At 51.2% G+C, this 21,753-nt stretch overlaps 2 protein-coding genes and 1 long non-coding RNA gene across 8 annotated transcripts in view; 1 reads left to right on the forward strand and 2 right to left on the reverse strand.

Moving 5' to 3' along the window:
• The window catches only part of HNRNPUL1 (heterogeneous nuclear ribonucleoprotein U like 1), a 35,412-nt gene extending 30,120 nt beyond the window's left edge, over positions 1–5,292 (reverse strand). Inside the window, exons 1-2 of one of the 2 annotated variants that reach the window (XM_037039019.1) lie at positions 4,773–5,292; positions 940–1,062 (exon numbers count right to left, since the gene is read on the reverse strand). In XM_037039019.1, coding sequence (XP_036894914.1) covers positions 940–1,062; positions 4,773–5,037 — 388 coding nt within the window. In that variant the 5' untranslated portion in view covers positions 5,038–5,292. The remainder of the gene's footprint in view (positions 1–939; positions 1,063–4,772) is intronic. The other variant, XM_037039021.1, reaches the window with a different exon arrangement.
• Positions 330–8,335, forward strand: LOC118982092 (uncharacterized). The gene is made up of 3 exons (XR_005065481.1): positions 330–340; positions 5,977–5,980; positions 8,282–8,335. It is a non-coding gene; the product is annotated as an uncharacterized LOC118982092 (long non-coding RNA).
• AXL (AXL receptor tyrosine kinase) overlaps positions 7,402–21,753 on the reverse strand; it is a 28,886-nt gene continuing 14,534 nt past the window's right edge. For all 5 annotated transcript variants that reach the window (XM_037039014.1, XM_037039018.1, XM_037039016.1 and 2 more), the window contains 10 exons: positions 20,320–20,452; positions 19,929–20,020; positions 18,033–18,128; positions 17,812–17,889; positions 16,132–16,224; positions 15,625–15,746; positions 14,902–15,011; positions 11,719–11,878; positions 11,183–11,319; positions 7,402–9,187 (listed from right to left, as the gene is read on the reverse strand). In XM_037039014.1, coding sequence (XP_036894909.1) covers positions 8,836–9,187; positions 11,183–11,319; positions 11,719–11,878; positions 14,902–15,011; positions 15,625–15,746; positions 16,132–16,224; positions 17,812–17,889; positions 18,033–18,128; positions 19,929–20,020; positions 20,320–20,452 — 1,373 coding nt within the window. In that variant the 3' untranslated portion in view covers positions 7,402–8,835. The remainder of the gene's footprint in view (positions 9,188–11,182; positions 11,320–11,718; positions 11,879–14,901; positions 15,012–15,624; positions 15,747–16,131; positions 16,225–17,811; positions 17,890–18,032; positions 18,129–19,928; positions 20,021–20,319; positions 20,453–21,753) is intronic.

Raw genomic sequence — 21,753 nt, forward strand, 5'->3', positions numbered from 1 at the left:
CACTCTGTGGATGAACCAGAATGGAACTAGACAGAATCAACTAGATTCACTAAGAAAAGGCACTAGGGCCACAATGCAGTGACAGGAGCAGGAGCCTAGGAGTCAGTCCAGGCTCTGTCATCACTCCAGAGTGGGACCCTGCCTTCCAAACAGTGGGACACAGTGGTGAGGAATGCGGTGCCCCAGGAGCCAGTTTCTCGTGTTCCAACCTCAGCTCTGCCATCAGAGAAGCCACCTCCCCAGGGGACACAACAGGGAGAGAACGAGATCACATCTGCGTTCCCTGAACTGGCGTAACGAGGAACTTTGTCCGGCAAGGGCATATGTGCATGTAGAGCTTGTTCTCAATCCAGGACTTTGCAGAGTTTTTAATGCTCTCGGGCACAGTGACTCTCGCAGAGATGGCAAAGCACGTGTGGCACCTCCAGGTATGTTTAGCCAAGGAACCCTCTCCTGAGAAGTCCCTAGTAACATCTCCTGAGCAATATTCTTCAGAGCACGGAAAAGACCTGACTGGATTTAGAGGGTCCCTTCTGGCTTCCACATTCTAAGATTCTAAGCAAGACCCTTCGGGTCTAAACTCTCCAGGGCGCTGAAACTAACACCTGAAAACAGGTAACCAGGAAGACTCTCCTCTCCCAACACCTGGAGGCGGGACTAAGTTCTTTCTTTCAGAAGAACTCTGCCCGAGTGACAGAGCCCAAGTGAAAGATGAGAAGTCTTTTCGGGAAGATGGGACCTAAGTAGACGGGTAACGGCCACACACAGAGGATGTGGCAAAAGTGGGTTTACAGTTGTGTACACAAAGTAGAGTATATTCTTATATTATTATTTATTAACTACTCTATTATTTCCCATAGGAACAACTGTAAACCTGCTTTTGCCCACCCTGTAGATCCCAGTTCCCTCCGAAGAGCCGAGCCGCGTATACTTTCCTACCTGGGCGATAGGCCTGCTGCTGCTCCATCTCCAGCGGTCTCCTCTCATAGGCTGACTCGTTCTCCTGTTTGATGACCTGTGTCTCATAGAATTGGTTCTGCCTGGCAATATTGTCCATGACATCTTAAAACAAACAAACAAAAAAAGCCCCCAGCCAGTTAGAAGGGTCCTTCTTGGGACTAGAGGTGGCTTTTTTATGCTACCCCGGGGACAGATGGTCTGCCAGACAGATGGTGGGACAACACCTTCAGATGAAAACCTATCTGCGCAGTCAGTAGCCCCAGCTGCCTGAGGACATGTCTTCTTGCCCCTCAAAAGGTTGAAGATCCACCCGTGACAAGGTTCTACGGAATCCCAACACGCAAAACCAACTGAGGTAGAACTGCTCTGGTAGAAGCGAGCAGATGGGAGATCAGAGAAGGGGCCCAACTTGACCTTGCCCTCTAAGACCCCACCCCAGGGTGGGAGGCTGCTACTCTCCATACACACAGGACCCTGCAGAGCAGTTAAAAAACACCAGCCTGGCTATTCTGACAAACTACGCTGCTTAGGAGGCTGCCTTCAGGGCACAACCTTTAAGACTGTCCAGAGCACCAATCAGTCAGTCCCCTGTTCAGCCCAATTCATTATTCCCACCTACACAGCCAACCCTCTTAAAGACTGTCTTCCACACAACAGCTGAAGATAAGGGGTAACCGTCTCAGATGAAGGAGAAACGAGGAGAAAGGAAATAAATTGTTAAAATAGGAATCATGATAACAGTGGCCTTCATTTATCTCCATTAGAGATAAATCCTAAAATATATGGAGCTAGGCGGGAAGGGTTCTGGGAAGGGTTCTCCTGGTGCAGGAGCAGCTTCACTGAAGGGTGGTAAAAATAACAATATTAACTATTCATGGAGTGGGTATTACACACCAGACCCTGGGATACAGCTGAGAATAAACTGACCCCACCGCAGCCTTTCGTTTACAGACAGACCCACATTAAACAAATACACACACACACACACACAACTAATCACGACTGTGTTAAGAGCTACGGAGAAGTACCAGGAGCTAAGACGGGGACCAATAAGTAAAGAGAAGTGATGAGGACGGAGTAAACATTCCTGGGGGTGGGATAACTTATGTGGAAACTCAGGGGCGGGACTAAAACCAGAGTACCAAACTTGAAATTCCCTTAAGAAGAATCTTGCAGCCAAACCCAGGAAGAAGTTTGGAAACCTGGGATGAACAGCAAGCAGGCTCTCCACCTCAGGGGCAAGCTTGGCTAGGAACCTCTAGAGCCCTAAGGGGCTGTGTGAGGACCAGTGAGGCAGAACCACAGGGAAGGAGAGGCTATTTTGCCATCTGCTAACTGACTGGATCCTTTCTCAGAGGACAACTACATCTGGGCGCGGACCAGGTACAGCCCAAAGGGAGGAAAGTCACAGATCACATGATCCGCAATAGGTCTGTTTACTAGAGCTGAAGGAAACGCTAGAGGGTGGCACAAAGGGGGCTCAAAGGATTTTGTTGTAGGGAAGAAACAGAGTATCTCCTTAACTGGACCACACGGTGCCCTTACAAACCGTTCTGTTTCTCCCTGATTCCAAGCATAGTACCCTTCCACAAAGCCTCACATCTCTATTGCCAGTGACTCTCTCCTGGGCCCACCCAGGAAGCCTCGCCCACAGGAGCTGTGATTCTGGGGTCCTCTCCACTCTCTAAAACGTCCACCTCCTAATAACAGGCAGATCCAATGCTAGGCCCCTTAGACACGTGATCTCATTCAAAACTATCCAGTGGGCACTATTATTATCCCTACTTTATGCACAAGGAGACCAAGGTTCACAGAGGCGACTTTCGCCCAAGTCATGGAGCCATATTCAAAACGATGCCTGAGTCTGGAGCCTGTGCTGAAGCAGCATCTCAGTCACTTTCCTGAGACGCCCCTAGATCTTCTTCCTAGGCACTCCTGCCAGGGCCTCTCCTGCCCTAAACCTGCACAGTGGGCCACTTGCTCCTCCTTCCTTCGCAGGTCTCTGCAACGGGAAGTATGCTTCCCAGCACCTGGGTCCTGGGCCATCCCCAGGCCATCTTCTACCCCAAATCTACACTCAACTTGCCCCCCTCCAGGAGATCCCATCTCTTATGAACAAGAAAGTACCTAATACTAACCCCAAATCTTGTCTTTTCCCTGACCTCCTTGTTCTCCTCATTCCCTTAGTACCAAGGCCCAGGGTGCCCTCTGTTCAGAGAAACCCACAAACCCTGGATGCCAGAGTCCTTTCTTATTCCTTAACCTCTCTGATCTCCTGTTCCCAGGTCCTGCTAGAAAGCCACCTTTTTCTTTTCTTTTCTTTTTTTTAGTATTTTATTTATTTATCTTTAGAGGGGAAGGGAAGGAGAGAAATATCAATGTATGGTTGCCTCTCTTGTATCCCATGCTGGGAACTGGCCTGCAACCCAGGCATGTGCCCTGACTGAGAATCGAACTACGATCCTCTGGTTCGCAGGCCTGCGCTCAATCCTGAGCTACACCAGCCAGGGCAAAAGCCACCTTTTTCTAACTCCAGATTTACTCCCTTCCATCTCCTCAAGCTCTCCAGACAATCACAGATCTACCCCAACTGCTCGTTCCCAGCCACACCTTCTGGGTGATGCAGAAGTTCCCTGATACCTTTCAGCGCGCCCCCTGCCCCCATTTCTAGGCACACAAATGGCTTTGGGGAGACAAAAGAACCCTCTCGGGGAGAAGCTCAGCCACAGAAACACTCCCCCCACTCCACCCTGAGTACCCGGCACCCCACCTGGGGTTTTCTTTCTCCTTTCACACTGTGTACTCTCCCTCACATGTACTAGAGCAGCTACACACACCTGCGGGGGACACAAGAATACTGCCCCCAGACATGCAAACAACTTCAAACTCTAACTTGTTATCTGCCCTCCCCAACCCACCCGTTTTCCACACTGATAATCCAAGATCATTCAGCAGCAGCCACTGAGTTATTTGTTCTCAGAGCCTTGCCAGTGCTAGACCTCTGGGTCCCTTGTCCAGGGAAACATCCTCTCCCTTGCCAGCTTCCGGACACCAGCGCTCCCTATGCCTCCTCTAGAAGTCAACTGGAAGGTCCCCAGATTCCCCAGCACCAAACGCCCCTGCCACAAGGTTGGCCTTCAGCTCTGGATCTCAGAGTCCCCCAGGCCATCCTCAGACAAATGTGGGTCTCTCATATCCCCTAAATGCTCATCAGCTAAATACCACAGCACCCAGTCCATCAGACCCTCTCCGGCCAGACACCAGCACCCATCCCAGTAGGAAATATGAGAAGACTTCCCGTTGCCCCATCCGGCAGCAAACTCCAGGATCCTCCATCCTCAAAACACTCCCATCCCTGGACACCTGGTCATTCTTTCCCCAGCTGTGAAAACTCGGCTCCCAACGCCCAACCCACAAGCTGGGCTAGCACAGCCCCTAAGCCCACCCAGCTCCAAACCCTAGGATCGCCGTTTCCAAGACCCCCCTCAGTCCCCAAGAGAAAACCTCTTATTCTTCCGACTCTCTTCGGCTCCAGAAATCACGGCTTCCGGTCTCTGAGCCCCGGGCTCCAGAATCCTCTACACCCGCCCCCACCCCTGGACTTTCCTCATCTCTCAAACCGAGAGCCCCCAATTCCAGTATCTCCACTGCACCAAATGCCAGGATCCACCTTCCAGTCCTCCCGAAGCCCCTGTACCCAGATCCTTTTCAGCGGCGGTTAGCGGGATCCGCCAGGCGCCAGACTCCCGCGTCCCACAACCCTTTCTCCGCCCGGACTCCGGGCTCCCGGCCCCCGCCCCGCGCACTCTCACAGTGTCCGTCCGGCCCCGAGTAGCCGCCAGGTTCCGAGTGCGGTTGCAGCCCCGACGGCGGCTGCTGCGAGGTCCCCTCCAGCTCGGAGCCCCCCTCGGTCTCGACCTCCTCGTTGTTGTGCCCGGGTCGCCCCTGTTTGGGCTCTTCGGCCTCCAGCGTCTCCTGCAGCCGCTCAGCAAGCTCGGCCTTAAGGCCGCGAGTGTCCAGGCCGCGGCGCTGCAGCTCTTCGCGAAGTTCGTTCACCTTCAGACGGCGCACATCCATGGCCCGGGCCCCCGGGGGCCCCCGAGCCCGGCCCGGCCTCCCAGGGCCCTGTCCCCCTTAAACCTTTACTGTCAGAAGGCAAAGGGGGAAGAGGGGGGGGCCCCAACCCAATGGCGGCGGCAACTCAAAATGGCCGCCGCCACCTCCCCCTCCTCCGTGGTTCCATGCTATGCAACAAGGGTGCCAATTGGCCACCGCATGGGGGCAACGGGCGCGGGCTGGAGACTCAGTCAATCAGAGAGTGGCTTTCAAAAGACCGTCATTGTAAGGACTCAGGAGCTGCCGGGGAGGAAGCGTTGGCCTACGTCGATACAGCGGCCCCAGCGGAGGGCGGGAAAAGGCGGAAGGCGGAGCGTGCGGTGATTGGGTAGCGACCGTGCGCTCTCTCCCGTAGGGTCAAATGAGGGAACGGGAGTAAGGACTCGGGCCAACCAGCGATGAGATCCAGAATGAGCGCGCCCCACTGCCTTTCCTGCGCAGCCTCTACCCTAAACTAGCGTCTCTGTAACACATATCCTGGTTGGTCTAGATCTCCCGCCCCTGGGAGCCCGAGCGGGTAACTCCACTAGAACCAATCAAACGGAGGGTAGGGACCCCCTCCTTTCACTATTGCCTTTAGGAAACTGGAAAAGAAGTGAATTCACGAAGGACCCAACCCCTTGCCGTTAGGGCGGTTTCAAAAACAAAATACCCACCAATCGCTATTATTGTCTTATCTCACTAAAACTCGTACAGTTTGATCGCTTCAGGAAAAGCTAAGCAGATAGGCCATTCTTCAGCGGACGGTCTCACAAATTTCACTGGAAGGAGGTATATGAAATAGTTATTAAAGAAATAAATCATTCATCTGGAAGATACTCAGTTGGCCTTATACAAAAAGCAACCCCCAGACTTCAGAGAGTCCTGAAGGTTTGATAGAGACTAGACTAACAACGGGAGAAAAGTTGTAAAGGAAAACGTACCCTCCCCTTAATAGTGCAACAGTAGGGTGCCTCTTTCCACGATCATAGCTTGCCCGCCGTCTTCCTCTCTAGTTGGTATTTTAACGTAGAATAGGCGCTGTGCACGCGACCTTAGGGGAAGGCCTCCAGAAGTTTGCGAGTCTATAGCCCCATTCCTCTAAATTGCTATTCAGTATATCTGGTTGTTTGACGTCCGTACTGACAAGCTCAAACAAACACACAGGTCGGTAGCTAAGTCTCACGCTACTAAATACAAACACCACAGTTTCACAGTGTCTAACCCTGCACCACCTGTCGCCTCTAACTGAAAAGACACAAAACTCCCCGTAAGGTACAGAATCGATATACACACGCAAACGCCGGCTGTCCACTGAGCCTTACCTTAAACTCACACACACAAAAAAACAACAACACAAAAAACAAAACACAACCACTATGAAGCCAAAGGCACACACAACACAGGTAAGCAAATGACCGTGAGATCAGATCACACGCATTAATCCAGGGGACAATACACCAAACTGCACTGTAGGTGCGCCCACTAAAGTGTGCACGGGCAGGCGGCATCAAATGATAGACACACAGGGTAGTTACACAACAAGCTTACACTACGGCAACCTAGATACACAGCACCCACTCAGAAGCGGGACAGACACTCACGTGGGCCCGGAGGTTCCAGTCCAGACACCCCGCCCCTCGCCCACGTTCGACTTCCTTTCTCCTCCCAGCTTCCCACAAAGATTTATCCTAAAAAAGTTTGTGGCCCGGATTGAACTGTTCTCGGTTCTCAGGAGCCGCCACCGGGGGGCGTCCGGGCGCTGCCACATCTGGTGCAGACAAACCCAGGAGTGCCAAACCCAGCGTGGTCTCCTCTTGGCAAGAGTTCCTTTGGGGGGGGGGGGGGGGGTTATTGGCGGTGTTCTATGCCTGTGTTTCTATGTGAATCTGAACGTTTGGGTTTGTGAGTACCTGTTGCATTCTATGTGTCTCCAAGTATTCGTGTAACTTTGTCTATTTGTGTTACTCTCTTCCTGTTTCTGGTGAATATCCACCTGTGTATATGTTTGTATCTGTAATTTTGTGTCTGTTACTCTGTGTGTCTGAATTTTAGTGTCGCGATGTTTGTGACTAGGGGTGCCTGAGTATGCCCATGAATTCATGTGTTTGCTACTTTAGGGGATGGTGTCTCTGTGTGATCCTGTATTTATGTGCCTATTCCTTATGGGGTGTGGAGAATCTGCATTTCTTTCCTTGCATTAGTTTTTGTCTATGTGTATGTTCATTTCTACCTTCTTTATAGAGGGGAGAACTCCTACAACCCATCATATCCTTCTTTTTACTGATGGGGAAGCTGAGTTCCCAGGGAGACCACATGACTGCTGAATCCAAACAAGAACAGGCGTAAGTGTTTACAAAGTTTTATGTGACCTAAGCCCCTCTGGAGGTGCCAGAGTCCACACTCTGTACACGGGGTATGAGGGACTGGCTCAGGGGGGCAGCATGGCCCAAAAAGAGAAAGATTATCCCCTGGAGAAAGGAGACATCCCTAATGCATTGCACAGGCTTCAGGGGAGCACACCCCCACACGAGGGTAGGAGGAAGCAGAGGTGGCTTGGGGATGGTCAAACAGAAGAATATAAAGTTAGAACCTTGGAAACTTGGAGTTCTAGACCTGCAGACTTTTAAAATCTTGCAGCATTTGAATCTTAAAACTAGAGTGCTTAGAGTCTTAAGATCTAGAACTGTGGATTCTTGGACTCTTAACTAAAATCATAGAAAGGTAAAATGCAGCATAGAACCTAAAGGTGTCCAACATTAGAAATGATTAGAACTTTGGTGTCTAGTTAGTCATGACTGACTGTAGAGCCTTATACCTTCGATGCTGAAGATCCAGAATCTTGGACCGATGGAATCTGGAATGCCTCAGAATATGAAAGTGAACATTCGAATCTCCCAGTTTGATGATCTAGACCTTGGAAGCATATGATCTTGAATCTTAGGCACAGAGACTCTAGGTTCTTAGACTAAGTCTTAGAACATCACCTCAGAATCCCCATCTGTAGATTCTTAGAACTTTTGAATTGCAGATTCTAGAATCTTAGACCTTTAGAATCCAGAGTCTCATAACAAGAGCTTGGAGGATCATAAAGCCTTAGACCCTGTAATTGACCATAACTATAATTTTAGAACTTGAAAAGATAACATTTTGAAGCTTTATGCTCTAGAATCTAGAGTCAGCCAAAGGATTTATACTCTAAGAGGCCTAGAACATCAAAGTTTAGAACCTCCACATTTAGAATTGTAGAATTTTAGAATCTAGAATCTTATACCCTAAGGAAAATAAAATCTAGCATCGCAGAGTCTTAGTGCCTAGCCCTAGAATCTTAGAACTTTAAAAGCCCAAAACTTACAGGTTTTACCAAGAATCTTAAAACCAGAAGAATCTAGTGCCATAGAATCTCAGAACTTTAGAACCGAGGTCTTAGAACTTCCATGCCTAGAACCTTAGCATTTTAGAATTAGAGACTTTGGAATTTCTGGTCCTTAGAGCCACAGATTCAGAGTATCTTTGAAACCTAGAACCTAAACTCTTTAAACCTTAGAAACCAGAATCTTGGAATGTAAGACCTAGGGGACCCTTAGGGATTGCAGTCCAACCCTCATGGGGACACTGAGGTGTGGAAAGGGAGAAGATCTTGGGGGGTGGAAGTGGAACTGGCAGGAAAGGAGGGCTGCAGGTGGAGGTAAGGCCCGGAATGAGAATGTGGCGGGGGAGGTCCCCCAGTGGCAGTGCCTAGCTTGGGTCCTGAGAGGAAGTCTCAGTTGGAGGGTTGTCTCAGGCTCCATCCTCCTGCCCTGGGGGTGCTGGGGAGCCCCTGTCAGCAGGCAGGGTGGGGCCAGGGGCTGTGGAAGGGCAGAGGACATAGCGTCCGGCGGGATGGACCTCGGCGGCAGTGAGGCAGCTGCAGGAATCCTTAGGATCGGGCTGAGTTGGGAGGTCAGCTCCTCCGGCAGCTCCGGGCGGCTCAGCGTGACTCCCACCCTCGTCCATGTTGACGTAGAGGATTTCATCAGGCTCCTGGGCCGTGGGCAGGGCCTTCAGCGTGTTCTCCAGATCTTCCCGCAGCTCTGCAAAACTCGGCCGGTCCTGGGGATTCAGCTCCCAGCACCGGGACATTAGGGCATACCTAGGACAGCAAAATGAGGGGTGGGGAACTGAGCAGGGCCTTAGAAGGGGAGTATTCTGGGCGTCTGGGGGCAAATCGAGGATACTCAGGGGACCAAAGACATTTCATGAGACTGGAGGAAACTATAGCAGTTGAGGGGCATAAAGGGGGCTGAGAAATTCCCGAGTTTCTGAGGGGTTCCTGGGATACTCGGGAGCTGGGAAGGGTCTTGGGGAACCTCTCTGGGTATGGGGTGGTGGTCTGGCGAGGGTTTGCTAGACCAGAGCTTTCCAGTATGGCTCCCCAGAACAGACTGGTATCGAAGATTTGTAAGCGGTGTTGGTTTAAAACATGTGCTCAAATTCCCCGACATTCCTCTCTTCAAAAGATGGAGCCTAGCCCTGGCCAGTGCGGCTCAGTTGGTTGGAACATCGTCCTGTACATGGAAAGGTCACGGTTCCATTCCCGGTCAGGGCACACGCCTAGGTTGCTGGTTCGATCCCTGGTTGGGGAGCCTACAGGAGGCAACCAATGGATGTTTCTCTCTCACATCAGTGTTTTCCCCTGTCTCTGTCTCTGTCTCTCTCCCCCACTCTCTCCCCTTTGCTCTCTCTCTAAAAATCAGTGGAAAAATGTCCTCAGGTGAGGATTAAAAAAAATGGAGCCTAATTATTCTCCCCTCGAGTGTGGGCTGGACCTCTTGACTCGATTCTTGACTCGATTCGGCAGCTATGGGTGTGTGTGTGTGTGTGTGTGAGAGAGAGAGAGAGACAGAGAGAGAGAGAGACTTCTGAGACTATAAAAGGCACTGTGCTTTTCCTCCTTGCTCTTTCTCTTAGAATGCTCATCTCGGGGAGGCCAGCCGCCATGCAGTGAGGAAGCTCAAGCCGTCCTACAGCCGGGTCTGTGTAGCAAGGGACTGAGGCCTTGCGCCATAGCCACACGAGTGGACCGCCTTGAAAACCATCTCTAGTCCCAGTGTCCAGGCGGCTGCCGCCCCATCGGACTCTAATGTCATTAGACACCCTGACTGAGACTCGCCCTGAATCTTGGCTTCAGCCTCACGAGAAACCCTAATTCAGAATCACCCTGCTAAGCTGTTCCCAGACTCCGATCTTCAGAAACCGTGAGGTAATAAATACTTGTTGTTTTAAGCTCCTGGATTTAGGGGTCTAGATAACTAATACACCAGCTCGGCAGCCTCTGGCAGGTGATTTACCTCTCGGTGGGCCTCAGTTCCTTCACCTGAAAATGGGAATAATAATGGTACTAGCCTACCTCATGTGGCCGTTGTAAGGACCAAATGAATGAATACATGCAAAGCACCCAAGACAGTGCGTTCTAGTAAGTTCTATAGAAACAGTAGCTGTTATTCTTACTCCCCTGTGCTCCTGGAAACTCGAGGAGGACCTGGGGAGTCTGCAGCCCCGGGCTGGCCTCTCCTGACCCAAGGGCATCATCTCCTTACCCCCTGAGTACTGGATAAATGTTCTGCTCTTCTGGGTGTCAAGAGATGACAAAGTTTGATAAGCACTATCTCCAAGGAGCCTGAGAACTTCTCAGAGGAGATTCGAAAGTTTGGAGAAGCTCAATGTAACAACACAAAGGGTTTTGCAGAGGGTCCTGGGTATCGGAGAGCATCTGGGGAAAGCGTCGGGGATCAGGAGTTTGGGGTGGATTAGAATTCTGTGAGAGTGGGGGGCTCAGAGGCAGGCCCCCCCCCCCAGGAAGGTTGTGCAGTTATTCACTGCTCATGCGTGACTGGCGGAGGGGGCGGATCCAGCCCACACCCCACGCACAAGGCAGAGGAGCAAAGGGTGCCTACTTCTCATTCATACCCTCTCACGCCTTTTGTTAATTCACACTGTGGTGAGCAGGCAGGTGGCCTCCTCAACAGTCTGAGGGATTCTGTACAGGTCCTAGAGGGTTCTGGACAAATCGGGGCCAGGTGGGGTGCTCAAGGTTTCGGAATGAAATCTGAGATTGGGTGGGGCTGGGGGTCCCAAGGGTTCTCACAGTCCATCCAGGCAGTCCACAGGCTGCTTCAGGCGGTTCCCCTGACGCAGGTAGTCATAAATCTCGCTGTTCTCCACTCCCGGGTACGGGGTTTGGCCCCGGGTGGCGATCTCCCACATTGTCACCCCAAAGGACCACTGTGGAGGGCAGAGGGGAGAGAATTAAAGTGTCTCTGCTGCACAAAGACACCCCCAACGCACCTTCATGTGCACATTCAGGTAACTTTTGTGCACACACAGACTCGCTCACCAGGCACACATTTACACACTTAACGGACAGGTGGTCTCCTGTGCCACCCTCCACACTCTGGCTGCTAACCCGCACTGTCCACACGTCCCATGTAGAACCTGCCACCAGGCACACATGGCCTGCACATATCCGGGGCACGTCCATACCACTGTTCACAGCCACCCACCACACCCCAGGCGAGGGTAGCCCGTGAGGACCTGGTACAGTGTGCCCTGTGAGCCCAGGGACGGTGTGAGATGACCGGGCACCATCCTGCTGCTCCCCCCTCCTGTCCCAGGTGCACGTACCACGTCGCTCTTGCTGGTGTAGACACGGTCAGCCAGGCTCTCAATGGCGATCCACTTGACTGGCATCTTGGCAATGCGTCCCTGGCGGTAGTAGTCCCCGTTGTAGATCTTCTTAGAGAGTCCAAAGTCCGCCACACACACGGACATGTTCTCGTTCAGCCTGCCAGGATTGGAGTCGGGGACAGGGTCATTGCACGTGGTATCAGCTGCCTCCACCAGGAAGCCTGCCTTTGTTCTCAGGCATATCTTTATCTCCCAACCTGGCTCCTGCTCGTGGGTAGGGGTCTGTCTCCCTTCCTTCCCCCAGAGGCAGAGAGAACTGTGTTACTTCTTGTTTCCTCAATAGAATGAGGGCAGGACAAAAAGCTACTGAGGGCCTTCTCAGCTCTGGCTTTTTGCCAGATCCTAAGGGCCTTCATAAGCTCCTTGGGTTTGATTCCTTGATTTAAAAACAAACCAAAACTGTTCTCTTAATGTCTAATATATATATAGAAACATGTACACATCTTTAGTGAGGAGCGCGCTGAATTTTCACAAACACACCATGGACCCTGTACCCAGATGAAGAAACAGGATATTGTAGCATATCCATACAAGGAATATTACACAGCAAAGAAAAAGAACAAACTACTGATACACACACCACACACACACACACACACACGCATGACACGGACTCATCTCAAAAACATCATGCCGAGCGAAGGAAGCCAGACATGAAGGTCTACAAGTTTCATGATTCCATTTATATGACATTTTAAGGACATGTACCAGAAGCTGGTGTGACAGAAGTCTAGAAGAGGGGTTATCCCTTGTGTCCCTTAGGGACAGCTACTGGGAAGGGCGTCAGGGAGCCGGCTGGGGCCCTGAAGTGCTTTTTATGTCGATCCAGTGGTGGCTGTTTAACCATGGGGCCACAGGCATGTAAATATTCATTGAGCCGCACACGTAAGACGTGTGTATTTTTATATCTAAAATAAACATTTTTTTGAAGAAGGAAAGTGTATTCAAACAGCTCAATTATGTACATCAATTTGTTTTTAAGTCTCACCTGAGGATATGTTTACTGATTTGAGAGAGAGAGAGAGAGAGAGATCAATGTGAGAGACAGACATTGGTTGGTTGCCTTCTATCTGTACCCCAACCCAGATATGTGTCCTGACTGGGAATTGAACCTGCAACTTTTGCTTTATGGGATGAAGCTCCAGCCAACTGAGGCGCCCAGCCAGGGCTCTTTGTTGATTTTTTTTAAGTAGGAAATAGAAAGAAACACATTACCAGTGCTCCCTTCCTGTAACTCTCTCTCCAAGGGTCACCATGATCTTTACTTCTAACAGCCTGGATTATTTTTTCCTTGTTTTGTACTTTATGTAGATAGAAGTTTCCCTGACTCTTACAGCTGCGTTGCTGGGATTCTATTTTTTTAAGGGTTGGTGGTTTCTAGCCAGGGTGATGGGCTTTGGGCAGTGATCAATCATTTGGGCCTCAGGAGAGACCCTGGAGGCCCCGACAGGCCAGGAGTTAGGTGATGCCTGACCACCAACCTGCAGATGGGCCAGGGGGGCTCCAAGGGTCATGGGATGGGGTGGAGAGGGATGGTGGTCAGGCATCTAGGCTGCTGGCTGTGGAGCACCTGGATGGCTTGTGGTAGTGGCCAGTCGCCAGCTACGTCAGGAAGCAGTCCCATATTTCAACTTAAAAGTCACAGGTGCACCACAATTTTCACTCTGATTTTCAGGGTCATTGTTACATTGAGAGCTTGACTTGGATCAGCCCAAGTCACAGAAATAAAGGAATTGCCATTGCGACTGAGTCCATTCGGGCTTTCAGAGCTACTTTCCCCTGAACAGGAAACACAGGGAACAGAGGGACAAGGCAAATGCCACCACAAGGAAACACATATTTTATATACAGGACACCTTAAAAGACATCCAGCCTGGTCAATTCCAAAGGGATATGTCATAAAAATACAGACGGGTGGTGGTGAGGAGACCACGCCAGATTAAAAGAAACCTAAGGGGCAAGTCAACCAAACACAACGTGGGAAGCTTTAACAGGGTCCTGATTCAGGGGGAAATAGACCTAAAGACATTTCAGAAGGCAGTTGGAAGAATTTGAATAGGGATAGGCCCTGGCTGGTGTAGCTCAGTGGATTGAGCACGGGCCTGCGAACCAGACGATCGCGGTTCGATTCCCAGTCAGAGCACACGCCTGGGTTGCAGGCCAGTTCCCGGCAGGGGCAAGTTCCCAGCAGGGGATGCATGAGAAGCAACCATACATTGATGTTTCTCTTCCTCTCTCCTTCCCTTCACCTCTAAAGATAAATAAATAAAATATTAAAAAAATAATTTGAATAGGGATGGGATATTAGGTTGGGTTAAGTACTTATTGATAATTCTTAGGTGTGATAACAGAGTTGCGATTATTTAGGCATAATTCCTTGTTCTTAGGCATGCCTACGGGAGGTTCAGGGACAAAGGGCCACCATGTGGCACCTCACTTTCCGATGGCCGAGGGGAGGGAAAGGCCGGGAAGAGAGGAGAGTCTCAACAAGGCGGGTACAGGGGTGTTTGCTGTGCGGTTCTTTACACTTTTCTGTAGGGTTGGGATTTTTAAAATGAAAAGGGGAGGGATAAAGAAATGTTCATATTTCTGACAGTTGTGAACAATTTACATATTTTATAGAAGATTCTCTGATTGTCTAGCTCCAATTTCGAGGAGCCCAACACTGTTATGAGTCTAATATTCCGAGCCTGTGTTTACACATGCACGCGCACACACATTCATTGATTTGGAGGGGGGCGTCTAATCTCCTTATGCAACAGGGCTCCTCCCAAGGGCAGCCTCAGGCAAAACACTCGGAGTGGAGGGGGACAGGCATGAGGTTTAACTGTCACCACTCTCGTTGGTCCCCTCGTCCCCTTTACTCCCCTCACGCTGCCCACTGAATCCACTCTCTTGCTTCTTCTCTCTCCACATTTAAATATTCCTTTAAGATGTCAGTTCATGGCCCACCTCCTCCAGGAAGCCTTCCCCAACCTCCTTGCTCACCTGTCTATTCCTGTTCTGACTTCTGACCTGCACCAGGGGTATATGTGCGCCTAGCCCCCTCTTCCATCCTGGACAGGAGGGAAGGAGGTCCCTGAAGGGGCAATGGGGGTCCCTGGAAGGCTCAACACTCACATGCAGTTCCTGGCAGCCAGGTCACGATGTATGAATCTCTTGGTACTCAAATACTCCATGCCGCTGGCAATGTCTGCCATGAACTTCACCAGCATCTGCGTGGGCAGGAACTGGGGAGCCAGGGCAGGAGGGGGTGGAACAGAGGTCAGCAAAGTCCCCAAGATCCATCCCTTCTCCCTTCCCGTGTGTGCCTAGCTCTGCCCAGCAACGGTTTCCCGTGACTCCAAGAATTCAACCCTTTTCAACAAGACCCTACATAATCCCATCCTGCCTTCCTCCTTACCTCAATCTCTTCCCAGTCTCACCCTCAATTTATACTCCTCCCAAGGGCCTCCTTTCTGGTCTTCAGACGAGTCATGCTTCCTCCCAGCACTGAGCCTTTACCAACGCTGTTCCCTCCAGGGTTGTTTCCTCCCCGATCTCCTCGCCTCCTACCAGCTGACCCCTCCTTCAAGGCTACCTCCTTAGTGAGACCTCCTTGTCCATCCAGACTAATTGCCTGGCCTGCTATCCTTCATCCTCCTCTATAATTTCTTACTAGCACTCAAATTACCTTGCTTATGTACTTGTTACCTGGCTTACTGATGCCTCCCATCCCCCCGCCCCAGCAGACTGCTCCACGAGAGCCAGCGGTGGGTCACCATCGTCTTCCCAGCGTCTGAGGAGCACCAGGTCCCTGGTGGGTACTCCATCCACACATGGAGACAGTTAAAGGCCCCTCACCACTGGCTGGTCCCCAAGGCGAGAATAGAGAAGGAAGCTGTGTAGGTCTCCGTGTTTCATGAAAGGTAAGATGACCACTGGTGCCGGAAAGCCTTCTAGCTCAGAACCCTGGAAGCAGACACCTGAGCCCCCAAGGCGGCCCTGTCACCCCAGCTGGATAGAAAGTGAAGCCGCCCCCCCTCGCCCAGCTCTGCGGGTCCCTCTCCCTCAAATCTGGCCTCCAAATTGTCGGTGGGGCCGGAGCGGCAAGGACCCAGCTTCAGAGAAGCGATTTCTAGCACTGTTCCCGGGAATGTTTCCCCAGCCCTCCTGAGGACCTCAGCTATTTCTGGGAAAGGTCAGAGGTCACATTCCAGGCTGAGGAGGGAAGGAGGGGAGAGCTTGCTGACCCTGAGGGAGGGGGAACAGGGAGCCTGGAGGTTTGATCTTTTCAGTGCCAGAGGGGTCCTCCCTCCAGTGTTGCTTCCACATGGCCTCTAGGCCCCCCCGAAATCCACCACTCCTCACCGATGAGCCTCATGACATTTGGGTGGTCAAATTCCTTCATGCAGACAGCTTCGCTGAGGAAATCCTCCAGCTCTGACCTTGTGCAGATAGCAACTTGGGGGAGAGAGGAAGGGGGGTAAGAAGGAGGGGATGGGAGAGGAAAGGGGGAGGGGAGTATGCCTCCCTCCTTCTTCCCCATCATCACCATCGTCATCATCTTCTTCACCAAACGTGATTGCTAAGTGCCAGGCGTTATATTCGGGGGCTTTACACGGATTAACTCATTGAACCCTCCGAGGTGTTCCTATTGTGCTCTCCATTTGGAAGGCTGGGAAACCAAGCCTGGAAGGTTAAGGAACCTGTCTGAGGGCACACACAGCTTGCCAGTGGCATAGGCAGAATTTAAAGTCAGGTTAAATCCTCCAGGTCCATGTGCACCCACCACGCTAACCACAACAGGCTGAGTCCCAACACATTTCCAACAGCCGTGGGTGGGGGGAGGGGAGGCACATGAGTTTTCTTGTTTTACAGCTCAGGACAGTGGCTCATCCCGAAAAGTCGCTGGTTCAATTCCCAGTCACGGTGTGTGCCTGGGTTGTGGGCCAGTCCCCAGTTAGGGGTGCGCAAGCAAGCAACAGATCCCTGTTTCTCTCCTTCTCTTTCTCCCTTCCTTCTCTTCTCTCTGAAGATTAATAAATATAATCTTTTTTTAAAAAAAAATGAACGAGCGAGTGAGTAACTGAGTGATGACTCCATAGCCCAAGCTTTTAGCCCCTGTGATTCAGAAAGGGTGGTTCCTCCCTCACCTCCAGCCCCAGCCTGACCCTGGATGCTTCCCCCCTCCCCCACCCTGTGGAAAGCCTACTTGCTGTGGACTTCCTGTGCTGTGTGACCCTGGACTGGCTCCCACCTTCTCTGATGATATAAATAATATAGGCACAGTCCATGTTAACTGCCTGTGCTACATTCTACCCCAGGATTAATGCTTTGCCTCACAACATCTTAGGAGGCAGGGCCATCACGATTCTGTTTCCACGTGAGGAATGGAGGGCTCCAAGAGGGATAGTCACTTGCCTGCGACAACAGCTGGTAAATGACGAAGCCAGTTGTACCTCATTTCAGACCTTCCCTGCTCTGCTATATGTCACAGGGGGCTGGTCTCTGAAAACTACATTAGCAGGCTCCCTTTCCTGCTGGTTTCCTGTTGGAGTTTGCCAATGGGAGGCACTCGTGGGAGGTGGAGGAGAGAAGCCAGGGTACTTCACCTCGTCTGTTTCTGCTTCCAGTATTGCGCGCTGGTGGCTGGGTCTCCTTTGTGTTTTAAGCTCCCACAAGGTTGCCCCTAACTCTGTGATCCCCAAATCCTGCCGAGCATCCCTGGACATGGGCTCTGGTAACACCACTCCCTCTCTCTGCCCTTCAGGCCCAGAGGTGGAAGGGACTGCTGCTGCTCATCTGCAGGTTGTCTCATGGTCTCAGGCGTTCCTTCAGTCAGTCCTTCCTACACCTTTGCCGTAATCTCCCCATATCCACTGTCTTCCGTTGAAGTCCCTGGCATGAACTTCATTTCCTGCCTGGAAACACGGAGGTCCTGTGGTGGGGCTAATTTGCTGCTACCTTTTCTGTTCTCCTGCCTCCTCCAGGGCACAGGGAAAAGGTCTAGGCTGGGGGACGGGGTCCCTCACATGTGCACATACTCACTCTTCATCGTCTTCACAGCCACCTTGAGGATGGAGTCATCCTGGTTGAGCTGGCCCTCCATCACAGCTCCAAACTCTCCTACAGGGGACCAGAGAGAGGGAGACCCTGACTTCAGGGCGGCGCATGGGGACTGCATTTCTTGTGGTTGGGTAGGTGTGGGGAAGTGAAAGACGCCAGGGTGCAAGGGTGTGTATGTGTGCTGGGCGGGGGGGGGGGCTCACCTTCTCCCAAGGTCTTCCCTAGGGCCACCTTGTGCCGGTCCACCATCACGTCCCGCAGCTTCTCCTTCAGCTCCTCGCTGACACCCAGGCTGTTCACTGCGTGGGGGGTGGGGGCGGACAGACCCACAGAGCTGGGCTGACATTCAGGTGCCGCTCACCAGTGGGCACATACCCATTGTTACAATACTGAGATGCTTCTGCATCCATTCAAAATGAGCTAGTGCCCTGAGCACCCCCACCCTCGCTCCTCCTCTAGGCCCCCCAGAATCTCCTGCAAGAGGGGCAGCTAACGGGTTGGAGCCTGTCACATAATCTCACACCAGTGGGCGCCCTGATTGGTCAGCATCCCGCCATACCAGTTGTTAAAAATATATATGAACGTTGTATTGAGGTATATAGTCTGCACAAATCATAAGAGAGCAAGCAGCTCGATGAATTCGCACAAACCAACACAACAGTTAACCAGCACCCAGATGAAGGGCAGACTAGGACCTGCCCTCTCGGGGATGGCCACTTCCTTGACCTCTCTTTCCACAGCTCAGCCTTCTCTCTCTCTCTGGGGATGTGACAAACATGCAGTCACATATTATGCTCTCATTTGTGTCCAGCTTCTTTTGTCTGTGAGGCAGCTGATCGTACTTGTTGTGTGCCGTTGTAATGAATCCACTTCCGTGTGCCGGATAGAAACAGTTCCTAAACTCAGTGGCCTCCGGACCCCTTTACATTCTCACAATTACTGAGAACTGCAGAGAGCTCTTGTGTATTGATATTCACTGTGTTCCAAATGAAAATGCATAGGTTTCTGGAACACAAAATACACGGAAGCCCACACTCTGTCAAGCAACAGAGGGATGACATCATCATGTATCAGTGAGCTTCTGGAAAACTCCACGGAATCCTCGTGAGAGAATGAGAGGGCAAAAGGGCAGAAAGTGTCTTGAAAATAGTTTTGACCTCACGGGCCCCCTGCAAAGATCTCGGGGACCCCCAGGGACTGGATCTCACTTTGAGAATGGCCGCTGACTGTGAATCCATTAGATCAGGGTGACCTGCTTCCTTCTCCTCTTAAATTAATGGCTTTCCCAGCCCCTTCTGATGTATCCCTGGGGCCTGGCAGCCCTCTCACTGTGTGCTAGGAGGAGACCTAACTCTGTCCTCTCCCCCCCCACCCCGGATTAAAGTTTCCCTAAAGTGAAAGATGAAGGGATTTGACTGGGTGCCCTCTGAGGTCCTTCCTTAGCTGGGACACTCCATCACTCAACAATCCTCCAACACAGAGCCTATGGTTTTTAAGAGTCTATGATTTCCAAGATCCTCAGGGTCTACAATGCTGAGCTTATAATTTTTTCAGGCCAAGGTCTAGTCTACTTCGCTAACATTGGAGGATTTCAAGAGGCATAAAGAGGATGGACTTTAGAGTCAAACTGCCTGGGTGAGAATCCCAGCTGAACCGTGTTGGTTCAGTTTCTGAACCATGGTAGGCCACAGTTTCCTAATCTCGGAAATGGGGGGGGTGTGTGCAAATCACCTACCTATCTCCCTGGGTTGCTCTGAGGATTAAGCGGTAGGTGTAGAGCACTTAGAACGGTGTTGGTCACACAGGAAATACTTGGGTTGGCTGTCGTCATCAGCACCATAATCATATCATCATCACCACCACATTGTTCTAAGACCCTGTTGCGCTGAGGTCTGGTCTTCCGCGATTGACCGTGTCTAAGATTCTATTATTCTGAGGTTGTGTGTGGTTCCTCAATTCTGTTGGTCTTTGGGTCTGTGGTTCTAACATCCTAGTATTCCAAGGCCTTCGGAAACGTTTGGTTTACACATGCACAGAACCCTAAATCTCTACAGTCATTTATCCCCAAACCAGGGCAGAGAGGCATGGGGTTCACTTACAGGTGGCTTCAGTGGTCCGGCGACTGTAGGACTTGCGAACGCGGTACCTGACCACCAGCTCACCCCTCTCCACTGTTGGTTCAAACACCTCTCTGGGGGGATGGGGAGGAGGTGAGGGCAGGGCAGAGCCACGTGGAACCCCTTTTTCCATCAGCAGTGAAGGCGAGCACCATCCCGACCCCGAGCCCTGCCTGCTCTGTGCTCCAGCATTTGTTGAGCATGCCTTGGACTTCTCTGCTACTTTCTTCCTTCCATTCATTCCCCAGACCCTTGCCCTCATTCTAATTCTTGGCGATCTCTCCTCCTGCACCAGCCTCTTCATGGTCTCCCTGCCTCCAGGTTCTCCACCTTAGTCCACATGGGCCTCCCTACCCATGGAGTTCCAACTCACCCGTAGCGTGTCTCCTTCTTCCGTCGGTGGATGAGGAACAGGGCCAAGATGAAGACACAGGCAGCAGCCACAACTACTCCCAGGAGTACATACCACCAGGGCCACGAGAAGGAGGGGGCTGGAGTTTCACTCACTGTCAGGGGCACGGGGGACAGGTCATGGCTGAGGCCCTGGGACCATCTCCCTGGGACCCAAAGGGGCGATGTTGGAGGGAGGCAGACGTGGACATATTTGATGAGGCCCGTGATAGGAGCATTCACATATCTGGGGAGGCTGGGCAGGGCTGGGCAGGGCATGCAATGGATGTGACATGAGTGAGCGTTCCAGTAGGAGTTTGACACTTTCAGGGTGGGTAAGGTCAGTGGAGAGTGGGATAGACATTTGAGGAGTGTGTGATGAGTGTGGGATGGGAGTGAGAGACTTGTGCAGGATGGGTTATAACAATGCAAGGATGGCTGGATGAACATGAGATGGGCGTGAGTAAATCACAAATTGTATAGAAATGTGTGATCATTGTGCAAGGAGGGAGAACTTGGGCGTGGAAAATCCGGTGAGTGGGGGAGAGAATGCAGGCAATATAAAATGGGTGCACGAGGCACGGGCAATAAACGTGCAAGGGCTGTGAGGCTCCTGAGATAAATGACCAAGAAGTATTTGGGGGGAGCATGCAATGACTACGGAAGCACCCTCACAAAGCGAGGATGAGAGTTAAGCAAATAAATGTACAAAGGGGGTGTGATGTGCAAAGGAGTGTGTACAGAGTACAATGGGTGTTGGAGGAACTCAGGTCATGCAAGTGGGCAATATTCAAGGAGTTTTAGATACAGGGAGTGAGGAGTGATTTATAAGAATTAACTTTGGTGTGAGAAGAGTGTGCAATGAGGATGTTAATAAAAATGTGGAAAGGGCCCTGACTGGCATGGCACAGTGGGTTGGACATCATGCCACAAAACAGAAGGTCACCAGTTCGATTCCTGGTCAAGGCACATACTTGGAGTGTGGGCCAGGTTCCAGGTTGGGGCTGTGCAAGAAGCAACCCATCAATGTTTCTCTCACACATTGACATTTCCCTCCCTCCCTCCCCCCTTCTCTAAAACTAAATAAATAAATATAATTTAAAAAATTAAAAAAAATGTGAGATGGGCAGATAAGGAGCAGACGATGTGCCAAAAAAGTGGGAGTGGGTGTGTAAGAAATGGAGAATGGGTGTGTGCTAAGTGTACTAGGAGTTGGTATGGATATGTGAGAGGGTGAAAGTAGGTTAGGATTGCCTAGGAGTGATGGAGTAACATATAAGGAGTTGGATGAGTGAGGAAGAAGACGTATAGAATGTGGGGTAGTGTAGACTGAAAGTTTTCCAGTGTTTGCGATGTGAGGCACAGTGACTGAGTGTGTTAAAAACATACAGAGTTTGTGAATGAGACGTGTGGGCAT

Source organism: Sturnira hondurensis, unplaced genomic scaffold (genome assembly GCF_014824575.4).
Source record: "Sturnira hondurensis isolate 20B ecotype Veracruz unplaced genomic scaffold, ASM1482457v3 Scaffold0024912, whole genome shotgun sequence".
In the NCBI taxonomy this organism is placed as follows: Eukaryota; Metazoa; Chordata; class Mammalia; order Chiroptera; family Phyllostomidae; genus Sturnira; species Sturnira hondurensis.